Below are 18,816 nucleotides of genomic sequence, written 5' to 3' on the forward strand. Positions count from 1 at the left end.
GTGACAGGTCAGTGAAAAATAATTATTTACTCCTGTGTAGATTATTGTCAAGAAAAAGGTTTCAACAAATAACTTGTAATACAAACAGAAATGTAATACAAATAGCATATAGCAAGTATTGCTATCTATGTCATCACGTCACAAAGTCGTTGCAGATTTTATCATTGTCCCATTAACTGTGTTTATTTAGTCAGACTTGTGTAAATTTGAGCTGTCCCAAATATGTAAAATGTGCCTTAAGATGACAAAATTAGCAAAGACAAGGTGTAATTTTTCAGCAGCCTAATGCCATATTGTGGAACATTTTAGCAATAGAAACAACTCCATAGAATCAAAGAGGTGATGGGCTCCACTATATTACACAAAACTGACTCTTGTGAGCTTTAAGCCATGTTATAATGTTGTTACCTCATCAAAAACATACCTGGAGTTGTGTTTTGTTTCATTCACACGTTTGAGCAACCCTGTATTATTAGTCTGACTACATCTCCAAAGCTTAAAATGCTTCGTTCCAACTTGTGATGTCATGTAGTAATCAGGTTAACAGTTGCCTTTTACCTCAAGTTCAGTAGAGACTAGCAATTCCAGGTCTGAAATTATCCAAATGATTCTAGTGAAGGTGTATGGAGTTTAAAAACACAGTGGAGTACTTCCTGTATTACCACATGACATCACAAGGTGGAACACAGTGTTTTCTGTTTGAGAGAAGAACCCACCCTTGTGGTGTCAAACATGGATGAAACAAAACACAACTCCAGGTATGTTTTTGATGAAACAACATAAAAACATAGATCAGAAAAGAGAGTAACATGGACTCTTTAAACCTTCTCTAATATTTATGGATAAAAACAAAACGATCATCTGCTCGGGCAAGTCACAACGTGTAACATTATTTGAGTCTTGCGCTTAACTGCTGTTACGTTAGGTTTACCCTTCGTGGACCACTTGTTGACAGCAATTTACACAAGGCTTTCTCTCTTTTTATAGCTGATGTGTTTGTTTCTTGCGAATGTGCCGAGTTTGCATTAGGAGCAGTAGCAGATAGACGCTTATGTTGTCACAGCTCGCACGTTGCTTTGAGAACGGGCGGAATTCATATCGGGAGGACTTGTTGCGAGCCAGAGCTGTCAAACATTGCGCACAGCCGTCTCCAGTCAGTAAGTAACCACGTACCAGACTAATCCATCACACAAACAAGTCGGGCAGATTAACCTTTTTCTTTTACAACAGCGTTCAAACTACGCGTATTCTCCGTGCATGTCCGGAAGCTTGTTTTTGTTAAATCATGTGCATTTTTATGTCACATGGCTTTGGAGATTTCAATAACAACAAAAAATGGCGACAATCACGTTGCTCTGTGTGGTCTTGCTGCGTCATTAAAAATATTCATGTAAACACGAGGATTTCAGCGTCCAAATTTCTGGTAAGTCGTCTTCAGATTTGACTTATGTTCAATGCAAGGTGGAATCCGTGCATACGTACTCTATATGTTTGGATCCATTTCAGCATGCTGTTTGTTTTTGCCCAGAAAAGGGGTGTGTATGCAATGCCAAGCTGGGCGTTAACGTTTGGCTTTGCAATATATTTCAATTCTAAGATTTTAACACGAAATCACGTCCTTGAAGCTTAATTTAGGACACGTCAAGCCTTCTTAAACCGTATATAGGTTATATAATGTAACGGCATGTGCGTAAATAGCCATGCGTTTGAGAATTAGCTAACTTTTCTTTATTTGTAGCAACAAGCGAAGGTGCATTTGACTTCCCAACGTGTTCATTCACAAATAAAAGTTTATTCCTTTCTAATTTAAACGTTAAATCTATATATCAGACCACGCCGTGCATTTTAACCCCATGCGTATGTTGACAGATTACGCATTGAATTTAATCGCTTTTTACACACCACGGCCACGAACTATATCCTCAAATACAAACCTAGCTTTAGCTTTGCCACTGTGATGTGTTTTCTGGTGTTTTACATGTGACATGCTCATTTTGCAGCGGGTCTAATGGAGTTGTTTACATCAAGTGCAGAGGGCGGACTGGGCTGCGAGGGCGGAGGAGCGTCTGCCGTGCCAGCGACGCGCGCAGACTGCTCGAGGAGGGGGCGGGGCTCCAGACAATCATAACAAGTCTGACGTCACTCGATCCAACAGAAAATAGAAAGGCAGTAAGCTTTTTATTAGTGTGTCTGTATTCTTTTTATCTTATTCTAATAGTATTTTATTGAATTTTGGATAGATACAATATATAATAATAATGGGTCTACTTAGCCATGGCTATTTTTATAATTACCAAATAATCACAATAGAGCTAGTTGATCCCATATCATGTGATCAAGTTCATACTGAATATCATAGTAATTAATTTTTTGCAGTAGCAGCCTACATTACCAAAACATGAATTACAGTGTCTAAACTTTATTGATCCCAAAGAAAAATCAGTTTTCATCCGCAGTAACAATGAAACAAACATAGCAATAGCAGTCCATTGATTCATCATTATATAGCACTTTTTATAGATAAAAATCACAAAGTAGGGTTTATGTTAATGTATCTGTATTAGACTTGGAACAAGAAAAAAATTATGAAAAATACTTAATACTGAGTTTGTGCTGCGTGCTGTGTATGTGGAAATCTTTGGCAAATTCCTTATAGGTCAATAAATGGCACTGTTGCATTGGGACAAAATGTGAATAATTAACAGGTATGACATGTCAAGTAAAAATAATGATTTACTCCTTTACAAAAGCAAAAGTTTTCAATAAATAACTTGAGAAATGTTCCAGTCTAGTCTGTACCAGGAATGGAGTAGTTAAAATTGCTCATTCTTGGACAGGCGTATTTAAAAGTTGTGTGTGTTAAGTCTATTGCCGAAGGACACAGTGACAATATGCGCACCATTTTTGGGTCATATTATCACTTGATCTGGTCACTAACAAAGAGGAAATAAAGTTGATAAACATTAAAAACTTCAGTGGTTTTGATACACTTAACTACAACATCTCCACCTGCTGCTTTGTTAAAATATTTATGATGTGATTTGCTCATTTGAAATACGATAAATGTCCTTGAAAATGTAATATTCGTATGTTAAATTGCTTGTATGTATGTATGAGTGACTATAATCCCAGTGTTGAAGATACCGGCCTGCTTTGGTGTGGACTGCGTGGACTTGCGGGCTGCCCTGGTTCAGTTATCACAGTGCTGATGCTGTCCCCATCGAAGGTACAGTACTGTGATAACTGAAGGATGGCTGCCAACTGGACCCAAGAGACCCAGGAACCAAAAGACCCAGGAACCCAAGAACCAAGCAGAAAGGAGAACCTACCAAAACCAAGAACTTCACTCGAATGCCACAATAATTACTATATCGACTTATTGTTCAATATATGATAGATGGAACAATATGTTTGGGGCGTGAGTATTTATCATGGGTATTTTTTCTTTGTAATAGTGGGATATTTTTGGTTATTTGTTTGCAGTATGGTAAGATTTGAGCTGTAGAAGGTTGATTAAATAACTTCTATGACTCATCACAGATACACACTAATTACTAAAGGTGCATTGTGTAACTTTTCTCATGGAGGGTGCGTCGAATGTTTTTCTCCATGGAGATTTTATGGCTTTGTCTGGAATGTTTCACAGTATGATATTAAACCTTTCTATCGTCATGGAGACCAAACCAGACCGAGTTACAAGTCAGATTTGTGGAGAGGTGACCCGACTCACAGTCAGAATGTAAATTTTTCTAAGTATTTTTGAGCTATAAAACCAACTGTAATTTAACAAATGTAATTTAGAGCTGTTTAATGTTACACTCAGGTAGAGCGATGACATCCGTAGAAACAAGGTGACGGGCCCTCCACCAGAAAAGTTACACAGTGCACCTTTAAGTAATTAGTATGTATCTGTAATGAGTCATAGAAGTTATTTATTCAATGTTCAAGTGTTACATTCTACTATTTCAGCTCATGTTTTTTAAATATAGCACAGTATGAATAGTTTTCTGGGGGTTAATTTTGCTTCATGGTGTGGTTTTATTATTATGGCTTATCTTCTGTTTTTACTTCAGCAGTACTTCACTTCAAAATATGTTATCGTGACAGGCCTAACAATGCGTCTACAAGCATTCAGCTATGACTATGCGATGTGGTTTAAGGTTCTTACCACTAGACCTTTCATCATAATACTGCATTGACTATTGCTCAATAAATTCAAGATGAGACAACATTCTTTTGGGTTCAGTATTTATTGTGCGTACATTTTGTTTGTAGTCTTGTAGGGAGCTTTTTGTTATTTTTTTCTTAGTACCATAAGTTTTGAGCTGCAGATTCCTAATTGTGTCACTGTCATAAATCATTTTTATTGCAACAGGCCTTTTTGCCATTGTTTTTTCATGGTTTTAATTAAGAGATTTTTTCTTGTATTCATTTATAATAAGTTATTGCAATAACAACAGACGAGTGTTGCAATAGCTTGTGGTAACACTTCTGTGTGTAGATCCAATAGTAAATAAAAGTTGCTCGCTGAACATTTCTTATTCTTGTTTTGGACATATATTTTAAACTAATAATCATAAGACAATCCAAAATGATTATCACTATTTATAGCCATGGTTAATTTGAAAGAAAAAAATATTCAAATGGACTTTTTTGGTGATTTAACAAATTACAATTGCATAAATAGTTGATTTTATAGCACCGTATCGGATAAAAATAAGTAATAAAAGTGCAATAAAAAATGTAAACACTAAGACAGCAGTAAACAGATAGCAGATAGTAAACTTTAAAAATTACACTGGTCTAAGATGTTGTTTTACGTGTAAGAGCCTGTATGCATTACCGAAAGTTGGCAGTAGATGGAGCCAGAGTATTAAAGTGCCCCTTCAGACCATCTCATATAGCAATCCCAGTTTAAGAATAAAATAACACAAATTCAACCTTTTTATGTTATAATAATTGCCACACTGAAATACAAATGCATTCTGGTCACTCTGGCATATTAATGTTTAAAGAGACAGTATGTAACTTTCTGGAGGTGGAGTGCATATCTCCATGGGAAAAAAAGAAGTTAAAGCCATACTTTAGAACTTTTTCCATGGAAATAGATAAGGCCTTACTGTGGAATATTATAACAAAAGGAACCACATTTCTATAGAGACAAGCAGAAAGACAGACGTTTATAAAGTCAGGTTTATGGAGATGTAAGTGCACGCAGTAGGACGCGTGTTTTTCTCATTATTATTATTTTTTTTCAGTCTTAAACAAAAAAGAAACAAATATATAATAATAACAATTTCAGGTGAAAAATGACATGTTGTGGCTTTAAATAATAGCGTGTTTTGGAACAACACCTCATCTGCTGTCCCTTCATTTGTTACCACTGAGCGAAAATAGTGGAAATCCCCCAACATCCTGAGCACATGATAGCTGTGTTTCAAAGCTGCTCTAACCCCAGATTGTCTTTTTGTTTTTATCAGTGTATTTTTGAACTTTCGGTCTCTTCTGTGAGAACTAAAACCTAACGTGACACGAGACTTGGCCTTTGTATGGTCACTTCAACGGCGCTATGGGGAATTTCTGCTCAATTTCCTTTTAATAAACGAGGCAGCGCACTTTGGGGATGCGCCCTGGGAACTCCCTCCCTTAACTGTTAACGTCCCACGGCTTTTGTTGGACGCAATCTATTATATTTTGTATGCAGATGTATTAGGATATCCTCAAATGAATACTTATGAACATACTTGTACAACCCAGGGATATTACTTCCTTGTAGCGTTTTGGTTCCTTATAAATACGCAAATCTAACAAATCTAACAAAAGAGGCTGGTTATGCAGTATTTGAAATCCCTTCCCTACAAGACAAATAAAGACAAGAGGAACAAAAACACAAAAAACACTGCAAAATGAAGCTATGGGCTGTGCTGCTCTCATTAAATTGTCAAAAAAAAAAAAAAAAAACCTAAAATTTCCAACTTGATATCACTGTAAGGGAAGGACTTGATCTATATCACAATGATGACTGAGCAATGATGTGTTATATGATAGAATGTCACAACATGATACACAAACACAAAACTGTTTCTTTAATATAACCATGTGGCCTTTTACTCGTTCTGATGCAGAGTCCAATAGCAGCTACGTGAAAGGTTGAGTTGTTCAGTTTTGAGTGCGTGTAATGAGTCAGCTATCACGGTAATCAGATTACTTTTTTTTAAGTAACGCAGTAATCTGATGTATGGACAATTTGTGATTAGGCTACAGTTATTAGCCCTATGACTTTTAGCTGTGAACCAAAACAAATACAACTTAATATGGAGCACTGTTTGTGTGCGCTTTGCTGACATTTGAAATAAGGTTAAAAACAAGAAGTGCATTTTAGGCATTAGTAATTTATGGTAATCTGTCATTTAGCTTTTGAAATCAAGTAATCTGAGCAGTAATTACTTTAAAATTAGTCATAAGAACTCATTAGTCATAGGCTAATACAGATTTGTACATTGTCTAATTAAGATTTAATAAAGAGCTGCGATGATGAGTGAGTATTTTCATCTTCTTACATAACCTTAATCCTAACACTAAACCTAAAATAACAATATCTATGGGTTGAGTACCCTATTCAAGAAATTCACTAGAATTTATAATTGAAAAATGAACACCACAAGGAAGGTCTATGCTTATAGAAACCCGAGAGGACATGGGAGTGGGGACAGTCCCCTTAACACAGATATGGTCAGTTCTCTGTGAAGCTGAGACTGCATGAATAGGCTACATGAGCCCACATTATCACTCCTGAGTAAATCCACAACACTATCACTATACTATCTATCTATCACTCAACAACAGCAGTAACAGGCATAAGGCAAATGTCATATGTTTAAAGAAGACATATTATGCATTTTAGCAATAAACCATTACATCATAATGTTACATTTTGTTAATTTGAAACAGCAAATTAATCTAAAATGTCTCAGTATAATAAATTGCATTATTGACTTTCTGTTTAAAATAAATAATTGATAAGCCCCGCCTTTTCATGGTTGCATTTAATCAGTAGATGCTAGCCTATTACTTTTGAAAAATGGTCTACACAACATTTTCAACTCTATATGAATTTTAAATGTTGTTTATATTAGTACAGGGAAGTGGACGAAGATGGGTGGTAGGTGAAAACTTCCTGAGCACTCAAGCCCCAAACACAGGACAATAGGGTACACTCAAGCAATCAAAATCCAAAACTCTGATTAAAAATATGATGAGGAAACAGCATTATAACATGTTTTTTTTTTTTAGAAGATTCATTTAGCATATTTCACATAAAGGCCAGCGGCAAAGACAATCCCATATTAACCTTGAACTTAAGCCAGAAAGAATCATTTTCAACTTCAATGAATTACAGCAGTTGTGACGTCACCTTGACTGACAGGCGTCTCGGCCAATCAGAGGCGACGTCGTACAAAAGGCCACTGCGTTGTTTTCGAGAAGGGGCGGGTACTTGTCAGGAAGGGGATCTGTGGGTCCGTCTGTGAGCGAGAAGCGAACCAGGGACTTGTTTGCGGACTTTTACGGCTATTAAACCTGAAAATACATTGCGTCTATATTATTCTGGATGAAAAAAATTGCTTTACACCTTATCGGTTCACAAAATAACACGACAGATCTCTGCAAATAGCACCAGACTGTCTAATGCAAGATCCGAAAGGGAAGTAAGTTGCCAGCAGCTGTCTGGCTCATCTAGCTAGGTAAGTACATGTCGTTTCTTTTTGTTTTCCTTTTGAAAGTGTGTCCATCAGCTGTTATATTTGCATAAACAGATCCATCGTTCGTGTTTTTATTGTGTTTTGTTATTGTCAAATTCAGGATTAGTCTGAGAATCTGAGTTTTTGACCATATGGTTAACATTACGAGCTAACGCAATCCACTTGATATGACATAGTACTTACGCGGATCTTGCCATTCTCCGCCCTATGGTCAGTACCAAAGAGCTGTTTCGGAAATATTATTAAATAAATCATCTTAAATTACTACTTAAACTTTTAATAGTAATGATCCAGAGCTTGGTAAAATTACATAGTTGTTTCAAGAGAGTATTAAGCCTTAATGATGCGATGTTGGTGCGTAAAATGAAAAAATGTGGAGCCTACGAGGGTCTACGTGACAAAATTGACAAGGAATAGGCACAACTCAGTTATTGTGTGGGAACTGTTGTAAAAGAGTAATTACTGTGACAGATAGCTGTATAAATATTAAATCATGTAAATTAAATCATGTTTTTAAATGCTTGTTGTTTTTTGTGTAAATTTATATTTTGGGATTGATTGTTCACAGATGGTAGTCCCATTTTTATTTCTATTAAAATCAATATAATTTTCCCAAAGGAGGTTTTCAATTTCTCTCACATCCATTAACTTTCAGCCACATTTTGTTGCCAGTTTGAGTATGCAATATTTGTCATATTTGTTGCTGTTTTGTTATTGTCATTTTCAGGTAAAAAGTGGCCTAGCATTTCCTCAAATTGCTGGTTGATAATCCAAATTCTGTGGTTTACTAACAAATGTCATTTGATTTTTGTTCTCCAAAAAAAGACACTGATTTTCACTTTCCTTTCCTGTGTACATTACATTGTAACTATGCAGAGGTGAATATCCCTGTAGTGATACTCAGACTATGTAACGTCAGTCCTGCAAAATTCTGTTGAAAGCATGTCTTTAAATGGGTAAATTGAGGTTTAAGTATCAGACAAATGCAGAAAAAAAAATGCATTTTACAGCAACATTTTTTTTAACAATTTAAATTTGTAATCAAAAGTTTCTATTATAAACTATATACTTGATGTTCAAATCCATAATATTTTGAAAATCTCCCCTCTTTGCACTCACACTATGTAAACAAGGAGCTAAAATAAAAAAAAGATGGGCTTAAACACTATATTACACAAAATGGACTTTTGCGAGGTTTTAACCATGTTATAATGTTACCTCCTCCAAAACGTACCTGGAGTTGTTTTTGTTTCATTCACACGTTTGAGTAACCCTTTATTATTAGTCTGTCTACACCTCCAATGCTCCAAATGCTCTGTTCCAACTTGTGATGTCATGAAGTGAAGGTTTTCAAGTTAACAGATACCTTTAGTTCAGTAGCGATTGGCTATTCCAGTGCTGAAATGATCCAAATGATTCTAATGAAGGTGCATGGCGTTTAAAAACACAGTGGAGCACTTTCTGTATATACCACATGACATCACAAGGTGGAATGGAACAGAGTGTTTTCAGTTTTGAGTCTAAATATGCAGAGTTTGTGTGTTAAACATGTGTAAATGAAACAAAACAAAACTCCAGGTATGTTTGTGATGAGGAAACAACAATATACGATAGATGAGAAAACAGTGTAATATGGGCTCTTTAAGGAAGTATGTCATACAAGTTCATTTAAATACTATTATTATTGTTCTTACTTTATGCGTTACCTCAGTCACCATGACCAAGGATGATCTCACAACAGTTAAGAGAAATTATTTGGACATAGTAGCTCACACATCACAATATATTCTAATAACAATGAACAAAATGGCAATGGTAATAATATGATTCTAAATAAGCAGCAAAATAACGATGTTTGTTATTAAAAGTCCCAAACAAAACATACAAATCAAACTTGTCATATCCTATTATACATACAAACATCTCTCTCAGTGCAATGATTCACAGATTTTCTTTGTAACTTGAAAAAGGGGATTTCTATGATAATTCAAATTACATTGCATTCAACCATCTTTCTCAACTTTTTCCTTTGCTAAATGTATCATAAAAAGGTTATAGTCCTCATTTAGTACTTTAGTAGTGCTTTAGCTGTATTATAGACTGGGTTTAGATCTAATAGCTAAATATTTTCTTCAGGGTACTTGATATAAAAGGTTTGAGAGCTGCTCGTCTATGGGGCTCTACAGTTCCCATCTTTCGGGCTCCAGAAGAAAACCCAAGTTAATTAATTATTTAGACCTTTAGAAAATATAAATGATACAATAATATCTGTTTTAAAGTTTAATAGCGATTAACTGGCTATGAATTAAAGGTGCACTGTGTAACTTTTCTGGTGGAGGCTCCGCTTATTACTTGTCTCCATGGGCATGTTATTGCTTTTCCTAAAATGTGCCACAAACGGTACTAGACTTGTCCATTTCCATAAAAACAAGCATGTGACGCCATCAGGCCAAGTTACACATCAGATCTATGGAGAGATAGTCACGCTCAGTAAGCATGTTTGTATTTCAAGGATTTTTCTAGCAATATTAACAACTTTAATTGAATGAGTGCAAGAGGAATGTCATACTGTGGAATATTTTCGAGAAAATAATAACATTACAGAGAAGCAGGTGACACGCTCTCCTCCAGAAAAGTTACGCAATGCACCTTTAAATATTAGATTGATATGACAGTTGGCAAATATATTGGGCCACTATTTACACTTTTCACTGGACCAGCTCTTGTCTTCGATTCTCCAGTCCAGGCCCATAGTGTTGTTTTGTTTTGACCTGCTGCATAAAGAATACAGAGCTTTATTTTTTTTAGAACACTTGCGTGCAAAGAGGGCACTGCCAAAACGTGACTACACTTTGCTCTTGTAGGCTTGTGGTGAAACAGGACTGTTGGTGTATTTGTAGTACATTTAAAGGTGCATAGTGTAACTTTTCTGATGGAGGCTCCGTCAAATGCTTTTTTCCGTGGAAATTGTATCGTTTTGTCTGGAATGTTTCTCAGTGTTTCCCGTTCACAGTCAGAATGCCTGTTTTTCTAGGTATTTTTGAGCTGTAAAACCAACTGTAAATTAATAAATATAAGGTAGACCTAGGGGTGGGCGATATCTCGATATTTTTAATATATCGAGATTTTTTAAAAACTCGATATGAATTCTGACATATCTTATATATCGATATAATGCTTATATTCAATTTAGATTTCGCCGCTTTGCTTGTTTGTTTCTCTGTCGCCGCCCGCGCGCCCCCGCCTCCCTGATTTTGTTCGCTGTGTCTCCTTCACTCGTCACTATCACCGTGAACGCCGAAAGTTGCTGCCAGTGAAAAGCTTCTAGCGCCACGAAACTTTTCCACCATTTACAGACAAGAACATCAGCAGCACATCCTCATGTTCCACCGAGTCATGTCCTTTAGTCCAAAAGAAGTTGAACGCAAGAGCGGCACGTGGAGTGCGCTGTTTATGCAAATTAGCCATGCGCTTTTTAAGTTTCGTTTCTGTAAAACGTAAACAAGTCTGCGCAAAGCTGCAAAAAAAAATAAATAAATAAATATAAAAATAACATAAAATAAAATAATTAACACTATAATCTCAAACGGGCTGATGTGGCTCTATAGTCGTTATGCTGTATATCTTGTAAAGTTTAGTAATGTAAATTCTATTTATGCAGAAGATTTTAATTAATAATCTGTTGCAGTGTCACTTGTACAAAAGTGTTTGGAATCGTTGGGTTTGATCTGCAGTGGATTGTGGGAAACCTCATAGCTCCTTACTGCTGGATAGGAACATGGATCTGTTAAAATAAGGAACATCCTGAGCTTCTTCTGTTAAAAGAGCTCAGGTTCTGGTTCTGGTCTGGATAACAGAGTTAATGCAAAGATGAGCTTGAGTTGAGTTGAGTTGTTTTATTTATGAATGAAACAAAGGAAATATGTTTTATTTCTTTTATTTGACAGTTAAATTATTATTTATGTAATTAGCGTTTTTTGTAATCTTAAATGTTCCTATATGAACTGCCGACCTCTTACACTTAAATTTTTAAAAAAAGGACCTTGTGGAATTTGGCATATTTGTTTTTGCAGTTTTCCGTTTTAGGGGGTTATTTTTTCCTGTACAGATATCGAGATATATATCGTATATCGAGATATAGCAAAATATATCGAGATATATTTTTTGATCCATATCGCCCAGCCCTAGGTAGACCTGTGTAATGCCATACTGTGGAACATTTCAGGCAGAGCAATGGCATATCCGTAGAAACAAGCAGGTGGTGGACCCTCTAGAAAAGTTACACAATGCGCCTTTAAGTGACGAGGCGAAATTATCAAAATAGTTTCTACATATCGACCCAGAGCTTATTGGCCACCTGTTTCTCTATTCTCTCTTCTAAACAATCATCATTTGCATTGACTGTGGAATAAAAAAAATATTGGTTTGGTTGGTGTGTAGTGGCATCTAGTGTTAAAGGACCTATTTTGCGCTATTTTCTGATCTAGGTGTGTTGTGTCCTCATCACAAACATACCTGGAATTGTGTTTTGTTTCATTCACACATGTTTATCTTGCACATTTTGGTTGAATCTTCTCTCAAACACTCCAACTTGTGATGTCATGTGGTGATACAGGAAGTGCTGTATTGTTTTTTTAAACTCCATACACCCTTAGTAGAATCATGGGTAATTTCATCTCTGGAATTTACAATCTCTACTTAACAAAAGGTAAAACGTACTAGGTTAACTGGAAAACTACCACTACTATGACATCACAAGGAGGAAGCATTTTGAGCATTTGAAATGTAGACAGAGTAATAATAAAGTTACTCAAATGTGCGAATGAAGCAAAACTTCTGGGATGCTTTTAATGAAGTAACATTCTCAGAAGTTGTTGGCAAAGGTTGAATTTGTCCAGTACTATGAGCCCCCTGTATATTTTAACTGTGATGTAGGACAGCTATGAATCATCAGATCAGAACAGTGGATATTGAACCATTGAACCAGGGCCGTGATGAACTTGGGTGCGTTCATCAGGGGCTGGTGAGTCACTCTTCTACAGAACTGTGGATTTCAGCTGAAACAATAGAGCCAACTTGCACCTCAGCTATCACAGATTTAATTACTCTTCATTTACAAGATGAACTATGTAACATTTCTTCGGGGGGTTTGGCATAGGGTGAATGACTTGTCAAAAATATCAAATTGCATTCAGAAAAAGGGGCAAATAGAGATATGAGAAATATGAACTGACAAACTAAAGCAAGAATCACATTTCGGAGCATATTTGTACAGATCAAAACTAAAGATAGCAGGAATAAGACAGGGTATTTGATTGTTTGTGGGAGAATTGTTGTACTTCAAAAATTGCGGCCTTTGTGATTTGAGAATTTTATTGCATAATTTTGATTCTACTGTATGGGATTAGACCTGCATTCTTACTGTGAGCGAGCACGCCTCTCTACACGTCCGCACGTCTGACAGGGGTTTGATTGATTCGCTATAAAGCTGTTTGATTAGTGACAACATTTCAAACTATTATTTTCATTTGCTATGAGCTCTTTACAAGTAAAACTGAGTGACTCTTATCTGCAAAGACAGTTGTGGACAGTATTAGTTTTTTTCTCTCATCGCATTCATTTCTGAGGTAGTTTTAATGTTGACCTATTTTGATTTTACATTTTAAACAAACATGACCTAACAGTGTACCCAGATACAAAGTGTATGTTCAAAATCAAAAACCTGGTAACAGTTCTGATGATGATTTATTCTTACATAAACAATGAACATAATGTCCCATTTATTTATGTTATAACTTGGTGTTTTGGTTCTCAGTACGGTTATCTAATCAGGAAGCACATGCGTCTCTCATTAGGCTTTCAAAGCTGAAATCCAGTTGGTTTAAACCTAAAAGAAGCCTCTCTAATCTGAATCCTTGCTACCTAAACCCCAGCACCTGCAGCCAGGCATTACTCAGTGCTAGTGCTAGTGTATCCTAAATGTAGGTTAAGTTAAAGCACTAGCAACTATCAGTGTAATGATATCCAATTCTCACGATACAATATCATCATGGTATGATATTTATTGTGATATCGTGGGAAAGCTCACAATATGGAGGGGAGGCTCATGATTAGAGATGTAACGATATCCAATTCTCTGTACGATATTTTCACGATATACATCTCACGGTACGATATTTATTGCAATATTTTGTGGAGGTTAACAAAACTGTTAATACGCTACTTTTTCCTCTTAAAATGCCTTGACAAGACTTAATCCAAATAACTAAGGCTTAAAAGTGCTTAGAACTGTTATTTCTTCTTGTAGTCTACCCTGAAATGGTATATGTAGTTCCCTCTTTTCCCTCCCCTCTTTTTAGCTATTGCTGCACCATAACTCTTAATTTAAAAAGAGACTTGTAATTCGATATATTGTGATGGTTCACGATATTATTGTGAGAACTTTGACGATATGATATCACAATATTTCGGTTCTTGTCATATCCCTAGTAGCAACCCATTTTCAGGGCATTACTCCTCTGCCCTTTCCTCTGCTAATCCTTCACTCCTCTGCCCCCTCCTCTGCTCATCCTTCACTCCTGTGACCTCTCTCCCCTGCTCATCTGTCACTCCTCTGCTCATCCTTCACTCCTCTGCCCCCTCCTCTACTCATCCTTCACTCCTCTGCCCCCTCCTCTACTCATCCTTCACTCCTGTGACCTCTCTCCCCTGCTCATCTGTCACTGCTCTGCTCATCCTTCACTCCTCTGCCCCCTCCTCTGCTCATCCTTCACTCCTCTGCCCCCTCCTCTACTCATCCTTCACTCCTGTGACCTCTCTCCCCTGCTCATCCTTCACTCCTCTGCTCATCCTACACTCCTCTGCCCCCTTCTCTGCTCATCCTTCACTGCTCTGCTCTCTTCTCTGCTCATCCTTCACTGCTCTGCCCTCTTCTCTTGCTCATCCTTCACTGCTCTGCCCTCTTCTTTGCTCATCCTTCACTGCTCTGCCCTCTTCTCTGCTCATCCTTCACTGCTCTGCCCTCTTCTCTGCTCATCCTACACTCCTCTGCCCCCTCCTCTGCTCATCCTTCACTCCTCTGCTCTCTTCTCTGCTCATCCTACACTCCTCTGCCCCCTCCTCTGCTCATCCTTCACTGCTCTGCCCTCTTCTTTGCTCATCCTTCACTGCTCTGCTCTCTTCTCTGCTCATCCTTCACTGCTCTGCCCTCTTCTCTGCTCATCCTTCACTCCTCTGCCCTCTTCTCTGCTCATCCTTCACTCCTTTGCCCTCTCCTCTACTCATCCTTCTCTCCCCTGCGCCCTCCTCTGCTCATCCTTCACTCCTGTGACCTCTCTCCCCTGCTCATCTGTCACTCCTCTGCTCATCCTTCACTGCTCTGCCCTCTTCTCTGCTTATCCCTCTCTCCTCTGCCCTCTCTGCTGCCTATCCTTCACTGCTCTGCCCTCTCCTCTGCTCATCCTTCACTCCTCTGCCCTCTCTCCCCTGCTCATCTGTCACTCCTCTGCTCATCCTTCACTCCTCTTCCCTCTCCTCTGCTCTGCTGTTCTTTGTAAATCCACAAGTCAACTTTCTCTTGCTCTTGTTTTCTCTTCTCAGGATTGTGAAGTGCTCCACAATCACACGTTGTAAAGTGAAAGTAAACTAAAGCCAAGCGCTGGTAGAGGCGATGTGCGCTGGCTTTTGTAAACAGCTCACAAATTTAGTTTATGCCGTAAATCCAGAATATGTGCAGGAGAGTTGCGTGCAAAACTGAAATCCTGTTACAGATAAAATTTTGTCAAACTAAGCTGGCCAGAATTGACATCTGTCTTTGTTTTTAGTCTACCAGAAACAAGGAAATGAAACTTGATACAGTAAAGTCTAATTGAAAATGACCTGTTTTCTCATGTTTATCTTCTCTCAGTGCCTGATGTTGATGTAGCCTAATTGAGGCGCTATGGAGGTTAGGCAATAGAAGGAGTGGGCATCTCTGTGTTTGAGCATAAAACTGCATTAAAAAGAAAACCACACTATGGAAATTCCACCAGAATAACAGATTGTCACAGGTATCAGATAACAATTAGATTTTTATCTCTATACCCCCCTAACCTTGCACAGCAAGAAGGATTCTCACGATATTTGTGAGTTCACAAACTCACGAGAATCCATCTCAGTGAGCACCCGCTGTAACGATAACCGGGGAGCAGACCAATCACAGAGCAGCATTAAGTTGTGTGCGGAAGCCAAATGTCAGATGGCCAAATGAATAAACATTTTAACTTTGTTTGTATTTGTGGACTGGGAAGATGTCTGTGCTTCTCTCTCAGTTGGATTTAGCAAAACTTAGATTTTTTGACTTGTTCCACTGTTGTGACACTTTGACCAATCAGATTCAATCAACTGCCAGGATGCTCTGTGTTTTCCGTTCACTTTGAGTGAAAGCCATTCCATATTGATAATATGTAGAACTCAATTCAGAGTGCTCCAAAAATCAATTTGGTGTGAACCAGGTTAATATCCAGCCCTGCTTTAGATCACAGTGCCAAACATAGACTGAATAGAAGTGGATTAAGTGAGTGTGACGTCCCCCTTAACATTCAGCGCCACTCAAATGAATCTCGCGATGCTAGCAGTTACGGGGGTGAATTTGAAGCCAGGCTCTATATTATGAATAGGAATAGGATATAATAGAGACAAACAAAACAAAACAAAACAAAAAAACAGCATGCTGTAGAGCGGGTTAATGTGAAAATTTTAAGACCAAAATACCAAAATGACAAAGTTCACTGCAGCAATCACAGAGAGGGGCCTCAATATTCTAATGTAAGCCAATGGGAGCCAGGGTCAGTAGGAGCCGGAAGAGTGCACGTGTGAACGTTGGAGCGCGGGGGCTATCTTGTTAGCTAAGTCCATTTACAGTGTATGGTGCTGACACAGCCCTTGTTTATGTTTATTCAAAGTCTCATTTCAATTTGGGGTCACTTTTGTCACAACCTTTAAAACTGCTGTGTTGAGGAAATAAAATATTGAACACCAGTGTAACTTTGTGTCCTGTGTCTGCTGCAGTGTCTGAATGCCAACTCTGAGGGCTATGGAGTTGAGTCGGCAACTGTGTGGGAAGATGAGGAGGTCCAGACGATCGCAGGCATATTCTCCCCCCAGCACCCCGCCCGGTCTGCACATCCACCTGTACATCCCTGACACACAGCCCCTCCACTACAAAAGCAACTGCTACACCGCAGAGGAGCTCTGTGTCGAAGCCGCCAAGAAGTGCTGTAAGTTAAAGCAACCTATTCTGCAAAATTGACTTTTTAGAGCTTTAATCCATGTTATAATTGTTTGCCCTCACTGTTTACTCACCTGGAGTTTTATTTGGAGTGATTTGTGTATGTTTGAGCAATCTTTAATTGCTTATTTTCAAGACACCATATCGCAGATCAACCACCAGCATTCGCCGACTGCTCTCTACTCTTAATCAGTGATACATGTAGGATTGAACTGTGTCTTGTACTCATTTTGGTACAAATGAAAAGAAATATGTTACTCGTTAGCCTGATCTGTAGCTATTAGGGATGGGCATGATTAGTCGATTAATCGATAATTGATCATTAAGAATTTCATCGATTACGTAAATTTTAATCGACAAACCGAATGCAGGTTGCTGTGCGCAGCGTGACCAAACAGGGGTCTGTACATGTAGCTCTCTGCACTCAGAAGGAGCGAGCAGACACAAACAGTCGGTCAGTTTGCAACGAAGTGCATATGCGTATTTAACGATGATTTGTATAAGAAATTCCACGCTTTCCGTTCCGGTCGGGACAAGTGTGAGGCCATGTGCACAGTGTACAAAGCAGCTCATATGTTTCGGTGTCCAGTGGGAAAAAGCTTTGCCAAGTGAGAGAAGCGCTTAAATTACTTAAAGTGAGTAACGTAATCTGATTACTTTGGATTACTTGATATTGTCATGTTTTTTTAAACGACATGAATGTAGCAACCACATCCTGAAAATTCTTGTTTGTTGTCTTCAAATTGTTTGAGCCCAAATCTCCATGAATAAGCAACTGTTTGCTGTAGAGAAACAAAGACCACGATATCTTAATATGAGAGGTTTTGTCTGTTAAAAGACAGTAACAAGATCAGCCTTTCCTTCACCAGATTAAAAAATATTACTGATAGAGAAATTATTTTTTATATGAGATCACCTTAAATTATGTCAACCTATTGTTAGGTGTCATGTTGTTTCGACCTGGTTTAGTCCTGGTTTAGTCCTGATTTTTAGACCTGGTTTACTCCTGATTTTAGACCAGGTCTAGACCAGGTCTTTAGTTCTGGTTTAGTCGTGGTTTAGTCCTAGTTTAAACCTGGTTCAGTCCTACTTTAGTCCTGGTTTAGTCTTGGTTTAGTCCTGGGTTAGTCCTGGTTTAGTCCTGGTGTTAGTTCTGGTTTAGAGGCGCACAGGAGGAAGCGCGGTTTACGCGAGAAAACACGTTCCACACGCGGCGCACGAGACGGCGGTGTTCGTGCTGTAACTACGGAAGGAGACGTGGTCCGCGGGTTCTCAGGTTGATGACGATGATGAAGGTGTGTGTTTGTGTGTGTTTGTGTGTGTTTGTGTGCACGTCCACTCATGTCGCAGGTCACTATAGGACAGTAGTGCAGATTTAATGAGTCTATGCAGGTTGTTTTCACCGGTGCCAGTAGCTCCTGTTTCACATTTAAGTTGTAGGCAATTTTATATTAGTTTTTTTATATATATATCTCACATCGGGAGAAGAATTTCCAAGACACAAATGCGTTTTTACCAATGCACTGCTGCTTCCACTGTGTGACTGACATCGCCAACTTTAACATGACGTTTACGTCGCTCTTATTGCGCGCGTTCTGTTTGGGTTTCCAGCAATGAGTGAAATTACCGAAATAAAAAAATAAATAAATGGGATGTAGCACAAAATGTGAAAACAGGAAAATACCGCCTTGTAATCCACTTATTTCAGCAAAGTAACTGTAATCCAATTACCACTCATTGAAACAGTAACTGTAACGGAATACAGTTACTCATAATTTGTACTCTGAT

General features: G+C 38.1%; 1 protein-coding gene and 1 long non-coding RNA gene across 3 annotated transcripts in view; both read left to right on the top strand.

Annotated features, from left to right (window-relative positions):
• Positions 1 to 768: 768 nt before the first annotated feature.
• LOC129412015 (uncharacterized) lies at positions 769 to 4,537 on the top strand. 2 transcript variants are annotated; one of them, XR_008633539.1, is made up of 3 exons: positions 769 to 1,157; positions 1,231 to 1,423; positions 2,001 to 4,537. It is a non-coding gene; the product is annotated as an uncharacterized LOC129412015 (long non-coding RNA). The 2 variants fall into 2 exon arrangements; XR_008633538.1 differs by having other exon boundaries at positions 769 to 1,423.
• Positions 4,538 to 7,496: 2,959 nt separating this feature from the next.
• jak1 (Janus kinase 1) overlaps positions 7,497 to 18,816 on the top strand; it is a 67,752-nt gene continuing 56,432 nt past the window's right edge. Inside the window, exons 1-2 of the mRNA XM_055164700.1 lie at positions 7,497 to 7,742; positions 16,809 to 17,017. Of these exons, the coding sequence (XP_055020675.1) occupies positions 16,816 to 17,017 (202 nt within the window). The 5' untranslated portion in view covers positions 7,497 to 7,742; positions 16,809 to 16,815. The remainder of the gene's footprint in view (positions 7,743 to 16,808; positions 17,018 to 18,816) is intronic.

The sequence above is a fragment of the Boleophthalmus pectinirostris genome, unplaced genomic scaffold (genome assembly GCF_026225935.1).
Source record: "Boleophthalmus pectinirostris isolate CB_2022bp ecotype Guang Dong unplaced genomic scaffold, ASM2622593v1 HiC_scaffold_7, whole genome shotgun sequence".
In the NCBI taxonomy this organism is placed as follows: Eukaryota; Metazoa; Chordata; class Actinopteri; order Gobiiformes; family Gobiidae; genus Boleophthalmus; species Boleophthalmus pectinirostris.